Raw genomic sequence first — 20,631 nt, forward strand, 5'->3', positions numbered from 1 at the left:
GGTCGCGAACACGGTGGTTCGCTAATGAACAACCATCTCGCCGTGCTTTTAGTGATGAAAGGCAAGCTGCTCTTTCTAAGCAGGTTTTAGAAATTCGTTGCGGAAGTGATAGGTACACTGACACGCCTTGTATTCTGAATGCCTTCTTTAACTACTATGCATGGATATTTAGGGGTAGTAATAACTCGAACAGTGGGTCTGATTTCAGTCATATAAAAGATTTTCCTTGTCTTGAAGATGAGCAGCGGACAACCATTGAAGGATTCATTACTTTAGATGAGGTCAAGTCGGCCGTATGTTCACTGCAGGGCCAAAAGTGTACTGGCCCAGATGATCTAAATAGCGAATTTATGCGATGATGCCTACCTTAGCACCTGCCTTATTGGAACTTATTAGCGTAGCTTATGAATAGGCTTTTTGCCTCCCACATTCTCTAGTGGTCACACCATACTAATACCGAAAACCCCAGACTCATGTCAGATGAAAACTGTTGAAGGGTATCGTCCTATATCCTTATGCAACGTGGTATATAAAATATTTGCTAAGGTTTTTTTTCTCGTTTGCAGCTTGTGGCAATAGATTTATTAGGGCCACGCCAAGTGTGTGGAATCAAAGGCCGTAGTATTAAAAATTATATCCATATTGCTACGAAGACGACAAAGCGGGCAGTGGCGCGGGCGGAGTGCTCCTGCTAGGCCCGCTGGCCATAAAACATTTCATCGTCATGTCATCAAGTCATTATGTTTCTTCTGTGTCGGCGTGTTCAGTCGCTTGTCATGCCACCACGTAACAATATTGCACGTTCTGTGATAGAAACAGTGTGAGATGAGGTCAGTCAAGTGGCCCTAGTTGAGATTGATCTGGCAAAAGTTTTTGACAAGATGCGTGATGATTTTTGTTTGCTTTATTAGAGAGTGCAAACATTGGTGATGTGCTGCTTAACAGACTCTCAGAAAGAACTTGGATATTATGCCCTACACTATATGGTTTTTGCTTAAAAAGAAGCTTCTGAGGCGCCATGTGACCTTTTTGTGCTCACGGGACTTTTTAGCCTGTTTAAGAGCCGCATGACCGATTGCCACGCAAAGCCACCACGCTTATCTAAGTCTCTGTTCAGAGAGCAATGTATGCTATGGTGCGGGGGGTATATGCTGCGCAGGATCGACCTCCTGCCTGGTTACATTTACTTGATGCATCTATATGTCTCCCGGAATTTTGTTGTGATCAAAGTGAGAGCTCGATGCTCGTGTAACTGTGTATTGACAGGTTGCGGAATGCGAGCCATTTAAATTGCTCGAACGACTTCCATGGAATAAAAAAAACCCAGAGGCATGGCACAGCGGTAAAGCGTTCGGCTGGGCATCCAAGGAATCGAGGCTAGGTTCACGAATAGATGCTAATTATGTTTTTGTAATCAGGAGTAGTCTCACACCCCTTTAGCGTTGATAGGCAATGCCGGCAGAGCTTGGTGAGAAGGCTGTACATTTGCCTTTGGCTGTGACGCCTCGGCATACCCACACAGCATACGGCATACTCGAAGCTCGACTCTTTCCCTCGTAGTGAAGCTTTTCACTTCAAACACCCGCGCCTCTCCTAGTGACGTCACTCGGCGAGTTCGCGCAAGCGCAACTGTGGCTAAAAGTGATCACATGTACGCCAGACCCGGTGTTGACTAGCCTAGTGAAGCTGTTCGCTTCAAAAGAAGCGGATAAGTAGATATCGCGGAATAGTGGGACTAGCGCGAGGAGCCACTTGGGTGTTTTAAGGGTGCTCTAGAGTTGTTGGCTTCGGATGGTTTTGCGACCCTCGATTCAACGCATTGGTGAGAAAAAGAAAAAGGATCCGTATGCTGTCGCATGGGAGAAGCAACCTTTGATGTGAAATTGGCGTTCCCTGATCGCAGTGCAAAAGAAACGAAACGCCACCGGTTCATCTGGCGTCTTTTCTTGGCTCCGATCTAGCCTCAGAGGTCTACATGTTCTAACGAGACCGTCATGGAAGTGAGCAACCACGCTCGCAACAAACCGGCTGCACGGGCACTATAGCTGCGCAGTTCCCATGTGATTGGGGGATGCGAAGTTCAATACCATTCAACATCACTCTGTTTTTGATAACCTTTTTCTGCTGAAGGTCCTTCTTCTAGAATTGTCTTTGAATGAACTTAAAAAGCGACGAGACTAACGGACAGTAGTTTTAACTGAAAATGTGTTCAAAGAGGTCACCTAGATATGGGCTTTTTTTTTTTCTGGGGTGAACATTCTCTTATTTGGCATCACATTCAATGTGCAGCGTTGGGCTTCAACCGCTGGCTACACCGGCACTGTTGAGCCTGTTGGACGGGGAGACTGCTCTGGTCCTGTCAAGAGCCAGCAGGTGAAGGAAGATCAAGAGAAAATCAAGGCAGTGCCGTCCACTACTCGCAGCACACAACTGTGGAACACAGCGTTCGGGAGCGAGTGAGCACTTCTCGATTTCCTCCCCGCGTTTCTGTTCCGGAGCACAGTGTGCTTTATTCATTCCAGCCGCTGCGAATGGTGCCAAGTATGACCGAGTCAGTCTTTCTAAAATTGCACTTTTAAGGCGGGGCAGTTGAAGGATATTGCGATAAGGTGTTATGCGCATGTTCGTGGGAACGGTCCAAGCGTTCGTCGTGTTTCTAGGTTTGCTTTTAACGCTTATCTTTCGCTCGCACCGAGCAGTTAAACCTGCAATTGAAAAACCAGTACGCTTCGTTCTTGAAAGTATTCGGGAGAAACTGGGTGATATTTGAGCCAAATTTTATGAACCTATTGACAGAAATGATCTATGTCTCTTGTTTCGAAGCAATATTTTGTTTCAGAGTTTTGTCCTGCTCTCATGACGAATATTTAAGATTGCCTTCCTAGAAGAATGGGATGCGTTTTTGAAAATGAATCCCAAACAACTCGCAAGCATGCCTTGGGAGAATATACGATTACATTGATTGTTATGTTGAGTTGGCCAATAAGCCACTAAATATTCACGAATCTCTTTTAATAATTATCTGAAATTCCTCTGTACATTCTCCTTTGTTTTTATTGCGGTGACAGCCTGCGTCTTCTTACGCTGGCTCACTATTACTGAAAAATGGCGACAGTAACATAGCAGTTCACCTGCCGATGAAGATAAAAAATACGTTGATGTAGGTAAATGTAAAATACCTGATAATAATTGTAGTTGTTTTCATAGTGCATGCTTATGAAAAAAGCCCAAAAGAGAAAGACCGAAAAAAGAGATGACGACCCTGTAAACTTAAGAAAACTTTTTCATATAGTGTCGAAACCTTTATTAATACTACTTCTCGAACTTTATATATTGCCACTGGTAAAAAATCGTAAACATATTTATAGCCATAGAAGAGGAGTTGAAGGTATACATCTATTCCGTTTACCCATTGCGGTTTCTGGTTTTACCATACGTCATGAGTGTGCAGCGTTGAAAAAATAAAAAATATTTATTTTGCACATGCAGCTTCAGCTCTCAATCCAAGCCCGCGCTAGGTAGTAAAAATAACAAACTGTGTTGTGATTTAGCTCTGGTTAACCCTAGTTGAATTTCGAAAGCATCGGCGGAAGCTTCCTTTGCCTACTACTTTATTCCCCTATCACGCCCTATCAGTGTAAGGTGCTGCATTATTGGGGCCCTTGAGCTCATCCTTTAGGGGTATGACGCGAGAGCGTAAGCGACCAGCCCACATATAAAGTCATGCTTCAACCAAGCTGTATGGACGTGTCTATGTATCGTAGGGGTAACAAGAATGCAAACGGTTCTCGCAGGCCGATTCTGATATCGCCCTCCCATATGAAAGGAGCGACCCGAGTTGGCAGCTCCTGCCTGTGGCATAGGGGTAATGTGAATTCTAACGATATGGCAGGCTGATTTTTTTTATGAACAGACCGTAGCTAACGCCTAGTCACGGCATACCTCCGGCCACCCGAGGTCTCGCTTTTGTTGTCGTAGTGTTGCTTTCGCAATAAAACAAAAGGTTTTGGTATACCCCTGACAATATTGAAAACATCATCAGCCCTCGTGATGTCTGGTTCTGGTATGGGTATGACTGAGTATAATAATGTGGCATTAGGAGTCAGCAAAAACTCTAGGAGACGAAATTCTATTGTTTTAAAGAAAGCAGGTTCAATGAGTGATAAAAGCGTTGTATAAAGTTTCCTAATATTTGACCACTCGGTCTTCCTACAGCCTACAACGCTTAGCGCCAGAAGCTACAACATGAGCATTTCCATGTGTACTAGAAAAAATTAGAAGCTTCACGATGTTCGTATATATTGCCGGAATGTTCATATATTTTTTTCAGTTCTGTCATAAAGATATTTTATATAACAGCACAAACAAAGTACCCCACCAGATTACGCCGCACACGTTACCCTTATTATTTTTCCATTGTTACGAGGAGTGGACTAGTTTCAATCTCAAGAGCTACAAACAGGTGGCCCTGAAATAGTTACATCCTGCAGCCGCACTTACCTGATCAGGAGTGCTTCAATGCTGGCGGTGCTTTAGCAATCGACTTGTGCAGTGGAAGTCATAGCAGAACCATTCGGATGTCCATGTATGAGGTAGTTAGGCCGGCTCACACGCAGAGAGAGCAAGATATTACGTCAAAGTTTGGGGGTGGGCCTCTATTTTAGCAACGCGCTATAAAAGTAAAAATCAGTGTCATTGTCGTTATGGTGCAACGACACCACAAGATTGCTTACGTGATGCTCTTGTAATAAGACCGCGCCTAGGAAGATGAGGTTGTGCCTGCTTTTGGTGCAGTTCTCTGCGCGCAGACAACCGAAACTCTCTTCGTATGCAATTAGGTTGGATTTCCGCACTTCATTACGCATATCACTGACATTGTTCCATTTACTAATTAAAGTTGTGATGAGTGTTAGGAGACATCGGGGAACCTTCCTTCACTGCAGGGACATAATCCGGCTGGGCATATTTCCTAACGTATTACTGCTGTTTGCAAATCTCCTGGGAAAATAAAAGTCCTATAGGTATGTTCCTCTATCCGAATACTCTACTACAGACTGGACATTGTGGTTATGTGCATGCGACATGTGATAGATTAAAAGGTCAGACTGATCTTTCATGGCGGACAGGATAGGCGGTCAGCCAGTTTGCGACATAACTTTAGAGGGTTTTGTTTTTGGACGTTTACCAGGTTTGCAGCGTAATTTAACGGTATAGCTCTACTAAACGCGAAAGCCTATTTCCGTGTCATGCAAAGAATTTGACCTTGAAATTACCTTCAGTCAATCTGGTGACTGAACAATATATGGAAACGTTATCGCGTAATCACTTTGTTCAGAATAGCTGTCGTGCACCTGTTTCGACAATTGGGAATCATGAGCCGAGCACATCGCATCGTGATGCTCATAATGCTTGGAAACTTCAGTGTCACTAACGGATGGAGGAATCATATCACTTGGCGGGTACAGCTCAGCGACGAAATGAATTTGTGACTCAGGCTAGGAGAGACCCCATAATGGAAGGCTCCTGAAAGTTCCACTACGTTGATTACTTTATCGTGCACTGACATGGCCCGACACATGGACGGCTTGCTTTTCGCCATTATAGAAAAGCAGCCGCCGCATTAGTGACTCGAGCCCGTGTCAACAGAGTGGAAATTTGTGTTATTTCATGCATTACCTTGTGGCTTTTTGTTAGCTTGTTGGCTCTTGTTAGCGCTGTTTGATTGCGAAGGCAATACTAGGCCTGGTCTAACCGCTCGTCACTTTGTGCTTTGTCCGTGTCCGTGGTTCCCATATTAAAAATCAGCCTGCCTTGGCGTTTAAATTCACGCCACAGTACGCCACGAGCACGAGCTGCCAACTCATAGGGGAGGGTGATATCAAAATTAGCCTGCCAGAAGTGTTTGCATTCCGTTACCCATATGACACACAGGTTGGTAGGAGAATAATTCAGCAGGCAAAAGAAGATTCCGCTGTTGCTTTCGCCATTCAACTAGGGTTAACCATAGCTAAACCACAACTAATTTTTAGCCCCAATTTCAATCTCGCATTCTTGGGCATAATGGTTGATCGCCCTGACCACACACCCTACTTGCAATGATGTCGTTTTCAAACATGATTCCAAGCGTCGACGTATGTACAGGATGGTAGAGACATCGCCAGAATGTGCCACGGAATCTTGGACTTCCACTCCTTCACCAGGAGCGGTGACCTGTGAACTAGACGCTCAGGAGATCAAGATGCGGGAATTGAAGCTTCGCGCCTATGGACAGCAGCAAACAGGGAAACGGTTGGTGACGAAATTTCATCCCGATTGATACTCCGAGCGGGAGCAAGAAGTATGCTGGCACTGAATGTCGTCTAGTGGGCATTTCTGATTCATTTTTTTCTTCTTTTTCTTGCCCAAATAAGTTGACCTATCAAATCGTTGTCTTATCCAAACCTGTCGTTTAGTCATTAAATTTTTCTGACAAGGTTCTTCTCCGCTTAGTGCCATATTCGTGAAACAGTCTGAAGATGTGTCCTAAAACTTGTTAATTTGAGAATAGCGTGACTCCTCAAATACAATGCTTAACAGTTTCCCTTCGTTACTACGTGGCGAAAAAACCAATCTCCTCCAATTTCTACTTTACTTGAATATTTTATATTTTATACTGGTGGCAGTCGTTCCCTCTAACGCCTGCACGTATGATTGTTTTACGTAATTTAATATAAATCCGGCCGTACAATTTCAATCGCTCGCTTTGTTCAGTCTCAATAAGCGATGTACTACGCCACTTTTTCTAAATTAGGAGTTCGTTTTAGGGATTAGTAGTGCAAATAAAAATATACGTCGTTTACACGGCGCAGTGAAAACTTAATCTTGTGCAGCACCAAGCAACATTTTCTAGTGCTGAGAGGAACCTTCAATGCGCTAGCTAACGTTTCGACATGGGAACTTATCTTCGTCCAGGTGAAAACAAGCCCGGAGGAAGGCATGTTATCCAGGCGAAACTTTCGCTTGCGTACTGAGGCTTTCCCACAACCATCTGTTTTATTTTTTTGTACTAGATGTCGAGCAGGAAAAAGTTTTCTTTGCTATTCTTGAAATGGGGGCAGCACTGGCTCTATGCGTGGTTACGTCTGGCAACGGTATTTCTTTGTGTTACGTGACTAATGTGACAAAAGACTTGATGCTCTGTCTGATAGGGCTTTGAGACAGTACTAGTAATCATTGTGGATGCAGGATCAAATCCTGCCTCGGCGGCTGCTTTTCGATCGAGGCGAAAGGCACGGCGCCAATGTGCTGTGCAATGTCAGTGCACGTTAAAGAACCTCAGGGGTCGAAATTTTTGGAGTCCTCCACTACGGCGTCTCTCATAGCCTGAGTCGCTTTGGGACGTTAAAACCCCGCAAACCAAGTAGTAATTATTAGCAAGTTTTGGAATTCCAGGTAGGTTTCTGCGGTGCTTTAGATTTTGCACTATTACACCGTATCATGGCGTGGTTACCGAATTCAGAGTTTTTAGAAAATGGTATTTTTTGCTCAAAATTTTACAGTAAACTAACGTTAGAACACGCATTATCGGTCATGAGGCAAATTTGTTTCATGTGCCTCTTTCATGACATAAGAAGAAACGTAATATGGCACAGCGCTGAACAAGAAATCGAACGGCTTTGCATATATCTATGCTAGACCTAGACTAACGGCTGCAGCGTGGGATGTATGTACGTCTAGTTGTGACTGACGCCACAAATCGAGGAGCGGACAAGGAATAACATATGACGCGAAAGCCCAGAGTGTCTATTGCGCTATTCACAAAGAGCTTGGTGCCACCAAATGGCTCCAGTTGCTACTCCATTAGATGGAATCAGCCGTTAGAATGCGTTAAATCGGAATACCTGCAATGTGCCGCTTACAAAACAATTCGCGTAAATGCTAACTTTAGTTTCATTCATGTCCCGGGAAGAACTAGTCTGTGGGATGCATGGAGGCCGCACCATTCTTTTCTTACATTATTAATGAATACCATCGCAGCGCTGCATTTCGGCAGCAGGTGTGGCGTCCAGTTTGATACCCAAGAAGTGCACGCATAATGTTTATCAGCCGAGTGAATGCCAGGCTGATTTTCTCGGAGAGCATGAAATCATTGCTCTTCTGAATTTCGACTATTGTTCAACAAAAATGCACCTGGCGCCCTTATGTAGACAGGTATGATTTCTTAAGGTCGTAGTCATGCTCCGTCAACCGGATGCTCAGGCTGCTGTCAGGCTGTGCCTATAAATATCTTGCCCTTTGACGGGGAGACTACGAACGATTCGCCATCCACCGATTTGTGCTCCTTTGCTATTAGAGCTCTTTCTCATCATGTTTTGAAAGCTAAGCTCCTGTTTGCAGAGTTTCGCGTTGCCGTGGCCATTGCAGTAACAGTAGCAGCCACGGTCGCTGATGTAGACCAGTTGCCTGGGAAAAGCCTCGGAGGGTTCTTACTGTACAAAGGGGGCATGGGTTACCCAGGAATGAAGGCAAGCCAAGAGAAGAGGAGGGCGCAGTGCATTTGTAACAGTTCAAGTCTGTTTCATTACATAGCTAGATCTGTCAACAACCCATTCGATACATTTTGCGTAGTGCAATACTGTGGTGGTAGTAGTAGTCAATGTAGGGTCGTAACCTCGGAGAGTAACAGAAGGATCGTTCTTCATTGAAAGAAGAGGGTTTACTAAGAATGGACGAGCAGTTGCGAGAGTGAGAAATGAGCAGTTGTAGGGAAGTACTAGATTTTTCCCTTTATAGTAACAGCTTTTCAGCGCCCTTTCCCTAGGTTTCATGTTTTAGTTGTAGGAAACTGAACTAGAGTTACTATGTAGTAAATCTAAATAGAACAAGCAAGTTCTATGCAAATATATATCTGGGTGTCACTCGTGAATCATTTACCTCCCCCACAGAGCTCAATGAGCTACCTGTATGTATTGCGCGACACCACGTCCCATATGAGCCCCCACGCCTAGCTTTATATATGGCATCACCGTCACCAGGAAAAATAAATCCTGGTGGATGAGCCGATGACGAGTGTTAGAAACTTTAAGAGCCCTTGGCGGAGCCAACACAATGCTTTGGCCCAATATTGTCGTTATCGGCATCTCTGGCCTGATCTGATGGAGGAAAACCGACAGCCGCGTTTTCGCATTCTCCCCTTAGCTTTCACTTCCCTATTTTTTTTTAAACAATCCTGTCTCCTCGTTTGTTTGCTTTTCCCCTTTTTTCTGTCTACGAAGGTTAAACTTGTGGGGTATGAAAACCCTATGTAATGCAATATTAGGCTGTAGTTATAGTGCACAGCTGGCATGGGCAAGATTTGTATGCGAGACCTTGTACAGCCCCCTTGTGCATCACGGTGAATAACTAGCGCTATAGCTCCTGTCATTCATTTTTTTTATGAATATGATGGTCCTTGGAAAAGGAGGCGGCCCGATGTAACATCCGTTTTTCCGAAAGCAGAACTATTTTGTTTAGTTACTCTTAGTGAAAAGGAACAAAAATAAGCGATAATCTCCTTGCTATTAAATCTTGAAAAATCGGTGGCAGATGCCTTTGGTGCAGAATAAATGGTGACAAATAGCGAGCACGGACCTCTTGCTTGCACACGACTGTAATGCGCAATTCACAAACCTGTCTAATATAAAGTCTGCGGAGCACATATAAAGCCGCCTCCATCACTGCGCTCCGATCCTTGGCCACAATCCGAAGTGAGATTTTAAAAACTGGCTCCATACCCCTGAACAAAAAAGAATGCTTCAAGGTCTTGTCGATAAAAATGCAAGTGTCCACAGCATAAACTTCATAAAAACAAATCAATCGCGGTAAAGCACATTGTCCTTACATTTGCCTTCAGTACTCTCCTTGCCTTAATTGATATTGGCGACCTGAGAATTAACGTTGAACACTACATACCCAATGTGTGATGGTGCTTCAAGTGCCAGAATCCGGACCCTCAGACTTCTCGCGGCCTCTAGACATGGGCGAAATGAGCCTCAAAAGAGCATTCAACCAAAGTCTGTGCGGACACTACTTTCCTCTGGGGTCACTGTAAAGGAGAACCCCTGGTTTACTACATGTCTTGCCTTACCTGGGAGAGAGCAAAAAAGTGATCTCACACAAAAGAACTTGATAATATAGGAGTTAGAGAATTACACAATCAGAACAAAAGCTTTCTTCTAGCTCCGCGCATTTCAGTTCTGAGCAGAAAAGTTATTTCGAAACAGTGCGACTGGGCGGGGAGGGGGGCTACACTGCTTTTCGGCCCAAGCCACACAAAATGAGCCTGCGGCATCGTAAACCACGCCCCAGGCAGAAGCAGGCTGCACCGGTCTACCACCTCAAAAGAAGGGTTTGGCATTTTGCGGGTCGGCGAGAGTGAAGGTCTCTTCCCCAAGAGGCGAGGCCAAAGACACGAATAATGGAGGAGGCGGGGAGAGGAGGTTAAGCATGGCTTGAACCAAGTGATAGAAAGGTGTGAGTGTTTCAGCGCATTTTTCTGCGGACACCTGGATTTAATGTTCCGCCGTCACAACGTTCCAACGAGCCTTCTTTCTTCGCAACTCGCTATTGTCTTTCGCCTCTACCAACTACGTTATCTGTCTTCTTCTTCTTCTTCCTTTCCTTCGTCTTATTTTGCGGTTTTTTTTACTGCTTCTTTCTCTTCTTCTTTCTTTTCTTATTTTTCTTCTTCTTCTTTTCCTTATTTTTTCTTCTTTCCTCCTCCAATATCTGGCCCAGCTCTCGGTCTATACCACGTGACAGTTGTTAGGCAGTGGCGCGACGCCCTGCGGAGCATACGGAACACGGTGCCACGCCGACGTCTTGACACCCTAGCGCAGTGTAGCTTTCGCTACTAAATATGTCTGCGGCCTTGATTTAGCACCTTTAACAGGCAATGAATACCAGCGTAGGTGGCGCTATGCCGTCGATGTCGGACGGATTGTGCCGCTTCCTGATTTGCTTAAAAGGGACAGGCCCCGAGTGGTAGCAATGCAAAAGGCTAACCAGTTATTTCTCCATTAATACACAAAAGTAATATATTACATGAAAAATATTTCACGGTAATCTCGACAATAGAGGATCTGCTTTTGCAAAATAAAATCTTGTAGTCGGAGATTTTGACGCCCATTCATCTCTTTGGGGTAGCGATAAGGCAGATAATCTATAGAACAACTTTGATAGAATATTTTTTGAGCAACAAATTTGTTTATAGAGCTCGGATAAGACTAATTATTGCTTCTCAATATCATATAGAATCAGATCTACAGATATGTCGATTAGTTGACCTTCTAATTTTACCGATATAAAAGAAAAGAGGAGGAAGCAACTTTATTCAACGATTTACTAAGCGTCAAGAATGTCCTGGGCCAGGGTCAACAAGGCCAACTGACCATTCAGCTGGTCAGATGCTGACCAAGTCCGCCACGTTAGGGGAGGAGGGTGTGGAGAGTGGGGTGATTTAAGGGCAACAGGGAATGAAAACATACACTGCTCCAAATTTGCATAGTATCGGAACAATTAAAGGAAAGTGTTAGACAATCCATACCTATGCGATCACCCATCTGCATGATCAGTGTATCATCCTCACATCAATCATACCTCAGGATTCCTTGTGGTGGAACACCATTTAGGTGACTGGCAATATTTTTGATAAGCCGGTTAGATGCAGTTCAGAGTACCGTGGCGTAGACAAAATCAATGAAATCTCGACTACATGCATTCCTGCTGCACGCCTGTCAATTTCCAAGTTCAAAGGAGGAGAAATTTTGGTGTACACGAGAATGTAGAGACGCGAACAAAAAATGCAGAACAAAGTCTGGGGTCCCTTTCTAAGATACCCAGCGCATGAATACCTTTCAATTTAAAAAAAAAAAAGGCGAGCAGAAGCATGCCACATCCGTCAAAATATTGAGAAATTGTCATGTCACAATTGTATCTACTCCACGAGCTCCTTTATCACCTAGGAAAAATGTGGAAGTATGTTGGAAGGCTGACTAGCTGCTACTCGCCGTTTACAGTTCTTTTTGATTGCCAGACATATTAGGGGAATACTTAGCCGCAGTTTCCAGTTCTTCACTCCATGCACAATCCCTTTAGAAGCAAAAAAAGATCCATGAAATACGAACGCTGCCAATAAATGAAAGGCACGTACAAAGCCTATGATAGTTTCACTAATCCAATAAATCAAGACTACTATCTCATGGTAAGCTAACCGCTCCAGGGAGTGATGAATTACTTTTCTGAATGCTGGCGCAACAATCTTTGTAGTTGCACAACTGATGAATTTAACAGAATAATGATAGGAGGAAAAATATTCGAGACCTGGGAGAGCAACCGTTAGTGTCTTTTCTGAAACCTGGAAAACCGACAATCTCACGTAGTAGTAGTAGGCCTGTACGCACTGAGAAGCTGCCAAGGCAAATAGTCGTCGCAATATTCGGGTAACTTTTGTTCTACATTCACAAGCACTTCTCGACATTATGAGGGTAGATAGGAAGAAGTGTCAACTGTCTACCTGGTTCGTCTTGATAATGCTCCCTGTGAAGCATTCAGGAATAAAGAGCACTGCCTGTCCGTCTTTTTCGATCAGTAGTAATTGAAGAGCAGGCCTGGAGGTACGGCATTCTCAGTGGGCTAGTATATCTAGGCATCCACTGTGGGATGTTGGCTTCCTGGCTGATTTCCTTGCAAACCATGCATTTACTGCGCGCTTAGGAGTCAACCCGTTCGAGCACTTTGTTCGGGAAAGTAATGTCTCAAATCATTATCTTAAGCATTACTACATTTGTTGTTCAAAGGAATTATAACGCCACATTAATCCGCGAATTCATAATATATCCGTTATAAATAAACAAGCGAGCCCCCTATTGCTTGTGTTTTCGAGATATGGCAAGCGCTTTTCCCGCATTCCGAACATCAAGCTTCGAAAATAACTCGTGAATGTGAAAGTAAAACAGGCAATAGAAAAAATTCCGGTTCCCCCAAGTGTACTTGGGCGAACCGGAAATTTCTCAAGATTGTTTACCGACCACGAACATGGCGTGAGGAACAACCACTCAATGAACGCCAATGTGAGCCATGCGCTAGAACACGCTAAATGACTGGCAACAATAGTGGTTTCTTCCAAAGGAATGAACTTAATAAATTGGCGGCTGCGGGAATCTCTAATCATTCTTCCAACGCTAGCTGCCATGATCCGGATGCAAACGACTACGATAGACATTTGCTCATACTCGTTATGTCACGTCTTGCGTATGCAAGTGATCACAATGTCTTGTCCAGAGGAGAGAACAAAAAACCCATAAAGTGTTTCGAAACGTCTAGAACTTTGGAATTGGCCATTGACCACTATTCACTTCCTTCATGGTGTATCTATTCAGTTTGTGTTCACCATCACTTGATAGCTTCCACAACCCGGAATATATAGACGCGCGTGAAAAGGTTTCCAGATTAATATAAATTGACCACATGGAAGGGCAAAAAAGGGCTCCATTTCTCCCCACAGATGTCAGTAGCATTTCTGTTTTTGCTGAAACGACGATTACAGTCTGATCCTAACCTACACCAGAAAAAGAAAAAAGCATTCTACCTATTATAAGCGGAAACAATTTTCTAAATTTCATATTTGAAAAGTTGTCTCTACCATGTACAAACAACCGCAAAATTAAGCGTCTTATTCCTTCAATATACTCAAGGTACTCTCGCGTATATACTGAGGGTCGAACAGAAGTGCTCTTACACATCTATCACTCAATTCTACCTTCAACCTTACATTATGGAAGTGTAGTATGTGGGTCTCTGTGAATATATATTAAACGCCTCGTCCCGGCACAAAACCTGTGTTTACACCTCACCGTGAGCGTACAAATTATCACTCATTAATAGCATTAGCGTAAGAACTGATGGACCGTCCCTCGCGGACATAACAGCACTCACGACCGCGCAAACATACTGAAAATGTTTCTTCCAAACAACCTTTGTTATCTTATCGTGACAAGGTGCACATCTAGAACACTCTTCTGTTTACCCAAATTGATCAATCCTTTGGTACTCAGTATTGTCAAAACCAAAGCAAAACCGTACGTAGTAAAACCGTAATATAGCAAGACAGCCACATTGGGTATCAGTTTTTACTGATGAATTCAGGTTCGTGGAGCTGTCCAGAAAATAAATACGATAAAAAGCAGAACAGTCTACTCTGACTTGTTGAACCCAACACAGCACTCCAGTCAAGAGACGCAGTTCTATGTTTCGCATTAGACATCATACATAAGATAGAACAGTCGGAGCGCAAAGGCATAAAATATGACTTCGCTATTTCTCAAGCCATGTCGACATAGATGGTTACGAAAGAGGTGGTGCAAAACACAAGCACAGACTTATGAAATAAAAATATTTATATAGGCTCTGAAGACTGCGTGTAGTTAATATGCATTAAATCGAAATATAAATGGCAGAAGTCTAGGGTCCACGAACGAAAGAAAAACTCAATTTAGTGAAGTCTAGTTTAGGATAATGTAAGCCCTGGAAGCACCAAGAGCGGTCTTATTTGATGTAACGTTATTCCGCCTTGATATTGGTCACACATTCCTTGCAAACAACGTTTCTAACAAAAAATGTCGAACGTTTTTGTGAAAAACTTCCAGTAAATCACGTTTAAATGCTTCAAGATAATCCAAAAAACCGCGAAAAATATTTCAGTCAATTTTACGATAAATGATCAGCTTCTCGCCCAATGTTCCTTTTATGTGAATATACCAAATACTTAGGATGTCTAAAAAAAGAGCATGTGTTAATCAAATTCTAAACTAAAACAGCGGCACAATATTTACATACTACCAACAAAATTCCTACGCTCCAGATTGGCATAATAGCCTTAGTCCCTTACCGCCATAGCGCCACCAGTTCCAGCACAACACGCACAGTTATATCCATATAAGCCCGAAAGAAAATACTTTTGTGCCTGTCATAAGGTCTCTCTTAAAGCAGTTATAATTGAGCGCCTGTGTTAGAGAAGCCATTTACCCTTGCGATAAATGAACCTGAAAAATCAAGTGCTTCGAGAAATAGTATTCACTTGCTACAGCAATAATTCAAAATGACAACTGAACTTTATACATGTTATGATATCAACACGATGTGCAGGGCGGTTTCCCCATTGCAAAAAGGCGGCGAGAGGCAGGTTGCTCTAACCTCAACACGGACGCCGGCCATTGAATAGGATGCCGGCTATTGAAGAGGACGCCAAGGGAGATGGGTCCAGCCCTGCGAAGACACGAGCCGGCCAACAGCGACGAGCAGGACGAAGCGGCCGCACCGAAGGGTGCATGATAAATTTGGGTCTTGGAGCCGACTCCGTGTTTCAGTGATTTCTTCCAATGTTACGATTGGACAGCCTAAATACAGCCAGAACTGTTGTTACAATACACAGATGTAACCACGCCATTTTATCTTAGCGCCAAATTTGTAACCAAACAGAACAGCTGAAGGCCACAAAAGTTTGGCACTTTTGCCTGGCCTTGAATTGATCCGTGCTTTCCAAAGAAATAAATACATTGTTCAATAGATGTTCACAATGTTTCTATAAATTTTATAGCTATATTGTCCTTGTTAGAGTAGCTTTAGTGCAATCTCGCCTAGAAGTCAGCTAAAACGTTGCAGTCACGCTTTGCTTTTTAGAACCCCTAGAAAAATAGACAAAATTTGTGCCACAGAAGGTTATTAAAGAATTCCTATTTAACTTTCCAAACACATGTTTTTATCTTCTTCACGCAAGATAACACGCACTCAGGGAACAAACTGAAACTGACAGTGAAAAAAGTTCCAATCCAGTATCTGCCTGATGCAAGAGATGTATCCGCCGCAGTTTATAACCTGCCGCGTGCCCAATTAAAGGGTTGATATCGGATGTGATTTCTGCACATCGCTCTTCGTATACATAAATGTTCAAAAGACAATGGGTCTTCACACTCTCGCGATGGTACAAGTCAGGGTTTCACAACGACATATTGCACTCTCCTCGTGAGGTTCCAAACGAAGTGCTGGGCATATTTTCTGGGGCCTTACAAAAGTTCGGAGTGCCAACTGCATCCCTTTGCAACCGCTTGGCGCCGCCACGTTACTTAGCTTGCGTGATGGTAATTCGGAACGTATACTTTGAATCGTAGTGTTCGCCAGGTTGTGCACCGCGTCGAGCTGTCGAGCTGCAAGAGGAAGATTACATCCGTCCTTACAGTGGTGCCGCACACGTACAGCACGGCTGTCAAGCTAGGCCGCAAAAGCTTGGAAATAATAGGTCGTCTTTGCAACCTATTACACACAAGACATTCCTAGAGAAATTAACGTATTTCCTATCCTATCCTAATAGGTTGTCTTTACCGTTGCCTGACTTTGTATGTCCCCTTACCTAAGAAGGCTAGTAAAAGTACCAAACGAAACATTCCAAGTTGCCAAAAAAAGAGCAAGGGTGCCACCCTGGATTTCGTATCGCCAGGTAGGGGTAGTAAAATATTCAATGGAGCACAAAGTTGGCATCAACGGAAATTCATGTATGTGCAGTTCCTTATAGGTGATGGCGTAAGGTCCCTGTTGCTTAGATAATGCAGCGTCTTCATCGTCACCGTCGTCGTCGTCAATGTCGGCGCGAGAGATTATATTTGGCAGTGATTTAGCTCCGGTTAAACCTAGTTGAGCTGCAAAAACCGCTGCATGGCTACGCTTAGGATAGCATAGGCTACGCGCTGCGCAGCGGCTGGGCTCTCCTTCTTCATAGTCGGTCAATTCTGGGCGTGCGCTAAAAACGTGCGTCTTCTCCGTTAGAAAAACGGAGCCAGTGAAGCGCTTTTCCGAGTGCCCATCTACGACGACGGCTCGGCTGTGCGGTAAGCGACGCATCACAGCGGGCACCTGGGTACGGCCGTTTGCAGGCATGATAGTCTCTTCGTTGCTAGAGAGACAGAAGAGCCTTTGAGCGTAGTGAAACCGACCACTCAGTAACAGTTGCACAAAAAAAAGCTGCGACTAAGTTTAGTGACTGGTAGGACCCATCGAAGTTGTGGCGTCATACGATTCGAGAACGGAGCTGAACGGCCTTCCCAAATTTTTTTGTGATACGCTGCGGTAGTAGGAGGGTATCAATGCCTTGTTTCGCAGCTTTTTCAGTGCAAAAACGCGCCGCATTCAGCAGTCATCACAATCCCACTATACGACATATGCATGCATCCAATTTTTAAGTGTTCAACAATGTTTAATGCCTGACTGTCGAATCGTTATTTGACGGTATGACGCTCTCACAAACTGCACCGTGAGTACTAATTTGCGTTATGTTCATGTCAATGGAAAAACAAGTCGAAGTTTATAACGCACGGCTTCACCGACCTTCACTTACTGTGCTAATTCTTGGGCATCTTCGACATTGCCGCTTTCAAGCCGCTGATGCGACACGCAGTATGGTACCCGCAAAATTGACATACGACGCTTGCCGGCTGCACATGTTAAGTAGTGCTGATGTCTCCTCAAGTACAAAGGAAACCATCGCTGTAATGAAAACAGCCATTGTTGAACACGCGTTGAGTAATCTGTCGCTTCAACAGCAGTTCGCGTTCTGGCTGTGGCGCAGGATACTTAACTAAGCAGGTCAAGACAAGCCTGCAATTGTTAAACGCTGTTTGTATGGTATTTTATTTGATCTTTATTCGGCTGCTTCTTTGCGTCTCTGTATTTCGGGACAATTTAGGACTCTTGTTAGCCGTTGTATAAGTTTGGCGACCTAACAGCGATAAGCTTGCTTCACAAGATGATGAAGATGATCCTTGTTGTCGTTTGCTGACAATCCTAACAAAGTTTATGACAGGGAATAATTTATTCCGCATGCATGGCGTAACTGCATGCATCTGTACATTATCCAATGCTAAAAGCAACTACCAGGGCAGGGAAGGAGCGGCGCCCACTGCTGTATGGGTACTTGAGAACATTCCCAATGCATATGAAGGAAAGAAGACGCGCTCTTGTGCTGCCAAGATGAAAGCAGGCGCTTCCTGCGTCGGCGCTAAATACCCGTGCGCGTCGTCTGATATTCAGCAAGAACAATTCAAATTATTTTTCTTATATTAAACTAGCTATTTTGTAGGCCTCTGAAACTTACCAGGCATTTATTACCAATTTCTTTTGACAGGTGTTCGAACAGAATAAGAAAGTTATATTGTCGCTGGATAATAGGATACCATTCATTAATATGTGTGCTGTACGTCCCTACGCACGAGCTGTAGCGCTGGAAAGGAAACCTTAATATTTAGCTTCATTGAAGCTTCAACGTGTACATGACTTCCGTTCGTTACATTGTTTTTTATATTTTTAGTGCACAGACATCATGATAATATTCCTGATCATATTGGGGACAGCCCAAATGCCAGAGATTAAATACCTCATTCGTCGCAAATTTAGGAACCAACATTGTGAGCAAAAAATTTCTGGCACGCCTCTGGTTGCTGGCAGTTGCTTAGTGACATGCCCGGGTGTCAGCTAAGCACCTTTTAAAACATCGTATTGTTACCTACGATACAGTACAACCGCTCCGACAGTCACCCTATTGTGTTTCTTTTAAATAACGTGCCGGAATTATCACCTAATGAAGGAAATGTTTGGTGCCGAAGTTATTAGATCCTCTCATAGCCCTTGGGTGGCACCTATCCTACTTGTCATGAAGAGAGACGGAGAATTACGTCGCTGTGTTGACTTACGACGGTTGAACAATATTACTAAAGAGGATATTAACGCCCTGCCCTGAACCGACGAAGCTTTAAAATTCCGAAGAGGCAGCAGGTATTCCTCCTCCGTGGATCTCTAATCTGGGTACTGGCAAATTGAGGTAGACGAGAGTGACCACGGAAAGATTGAATTCATTCCTTATGGGTTGCATGAGTATCAGGTAATGCCGTTTTGCATTTTCTTCCCGCCAGAAACCTTTTAAAGGCTTATGGGCTCTGTCCGAACCTGAAATGGCAGACTTTTCTCGTATAGCTGGATGAAGTGATCGTCTTCACCCCACGTTTTGCAGACCACGTTGGCCACCTTGAGGCGGTACTGCAAGCGATACAACTCCCGACCTCTTACCTTAAAAGCCGACAAATTCCACTTCGCTTACCAAGACTTGTTTTAAACCACACCGCCAGAGGATGGGGTACTTCCCTACCCCTAAAAACTGTTGCCACCGCGAATTTATCTGCGTTTCGAGACCAGAACGAGTTTGGCGCTTGCTGCAGCATGTGCCAACTACTTCCGCTTTGTGCCAGACGTCTCCAAAATTGCCGCGTCCCTCAAAATTCTCTTCAAAGCAGGTGTACCATTCCGATGAAAAGAACGAAGCAGCAAGAATTTCAGAACCTTCAACGCCGCCTTCAATCACCACCCGTTCTAGCGTACTTTGATGAACAGGCTGATTCGGTGGTACGCACCGATGCGAGTAATTGTCGTTTGGCTGCCATCCTAGTTCCAGACCAAAACGTCCACAACATGTACTTGCTTACGCAAGTCGTTCATTGTCGAAAACTGAGGGCAACTAGTATGCCGCTGACAAAGAGTGCATCTCTATCGTGTGAGCAGTTATGAATTTAAGTTAATATCTGTACTGTAGACCTTTCAAAGTAGTGATGGATCGCCCCGCATTTTTCCAGCTGGCTAATATGAATGATCCTTCAGGGTGACTTGCAAGCAGAAATCTGCGTCTGCAAAAATGACATCACAGTGACGTACACATCCAGCCTTAAACACTTAGACGCATATTGGCTTTCCCATGCTCTCGTAACACTGCCGGACCGAAGTCGGAGCAGACACCTTCATCAACGCAGTAAACTGTGGACCTTCGATGCGCCACAATGTACCGACCTTGATCTTCAAGCAATAATTATTTGCAAAGTGGTATTGGCAGAGAACCTACAGCCCGTGTGCTGTGCGATGTCAGTGCACGTTAAAGAACCCCAGGTGGTTGAAATTTCCGGAGACCTCCACTACGGCGTCTCTCATAGTCTGAGTCGCTTTGGGACGTTAAAACCCACAAAGCAACCAACCTACAGCCTACCAGCGTGCTTTATTTTCTCTCTGCTGCCTTACGAGATCCTTTTCAAGAATTTCGTCCTCAACAGTCGCCATCCCTTGCCGTTCCCTAAAACCTAGGCGACGAAATTTTGCATGCCTGCCACGACGCTCCCACCTCCCTGCCCCCACGACACTCCCACGATGCTGCATGCTCCCACCACCAAGGAAACGGGGATGTTGACATCGCGATTGGTATTAGCAAGGAAAGCGAAGGAGGTGCGGTCAAGAGTGTATACGAGGAAGCATAGTATATCAGTCTGCGTGGTTTCCTCATACATATCATACACCTCGTACATAGGAACTCGTTTTAGTTACGTGGAATGGGCCTGAACACTTCATGTTTGTTCTTTTTCAGAAGCTAAAATATATAAAAGCTACATATATAGTGTCAAGTGGTGGTGACACGGTCGATGGCAGCAAATAAAGAGTCGCTTTATTGGGCTGATTTGCGCCCGCAAAATGACTAAGTACTCGGCGGCGGTGATAGGAGCAAACGGGCTCGCGGGCCGTCGAACAGAGAAT

General features: G+C 44.2%; 1 protein-coding gene across 2 annotated transcripts in view; it reads left to right on the forward strand.

Annotated features, from left to right (window-relative positions):
• The window catches only part of LOC146184234 (uncharacterized), a 34,077-nt gene extending 18,495 nt beyond the window's left edge, over nucleotides 1-15,582 (forward strand). Inside the window, exons 3-5 of one of the 2 annotated variants that reach the window (XM_084609308.1) lie at nucleotides 2,290-2,456; nucleotides 6,142-6,288; nucleotides 15,163-15,582. In XM_084609308.1, coding sequence (XP_084465434.1) covers nucleotides 2,290-2,456; nucleotides 6,142-6,288; nucleotides 15,163-15,238 — 390 coding nt within the window. In that variant the 3' untranslated portion in view covers nucleotides 15,239-15,582. The remainder of the gene's footprint in view (nucleotides 1-2,289; nucleotides 2,457-6,141; nucleotides 6,289-15,162) is intronic. The other variant, XM_084609309.1, reaches the window with a different exon arrangement.
• Nucleotides 15,583-20,631: the final 5,049 nt, after the last annotated feature.

Source organism: Amblyomma maculatum, chromosome 7 (genome assembly GCF_055883805.1).
Source record: "Amblyomma maculatum isolate TAMU_Amacu chromosome 7, ASM5588380v1, whole genome shotgun sequence".
Classification (NCBI taxonomy): domain Eukaryota; kingdom Metazoa; phylum Arthropoda; class Arachnida; order Ixodida; family Ixodidae; genus Amblyomma; species Amblyomma maculatum.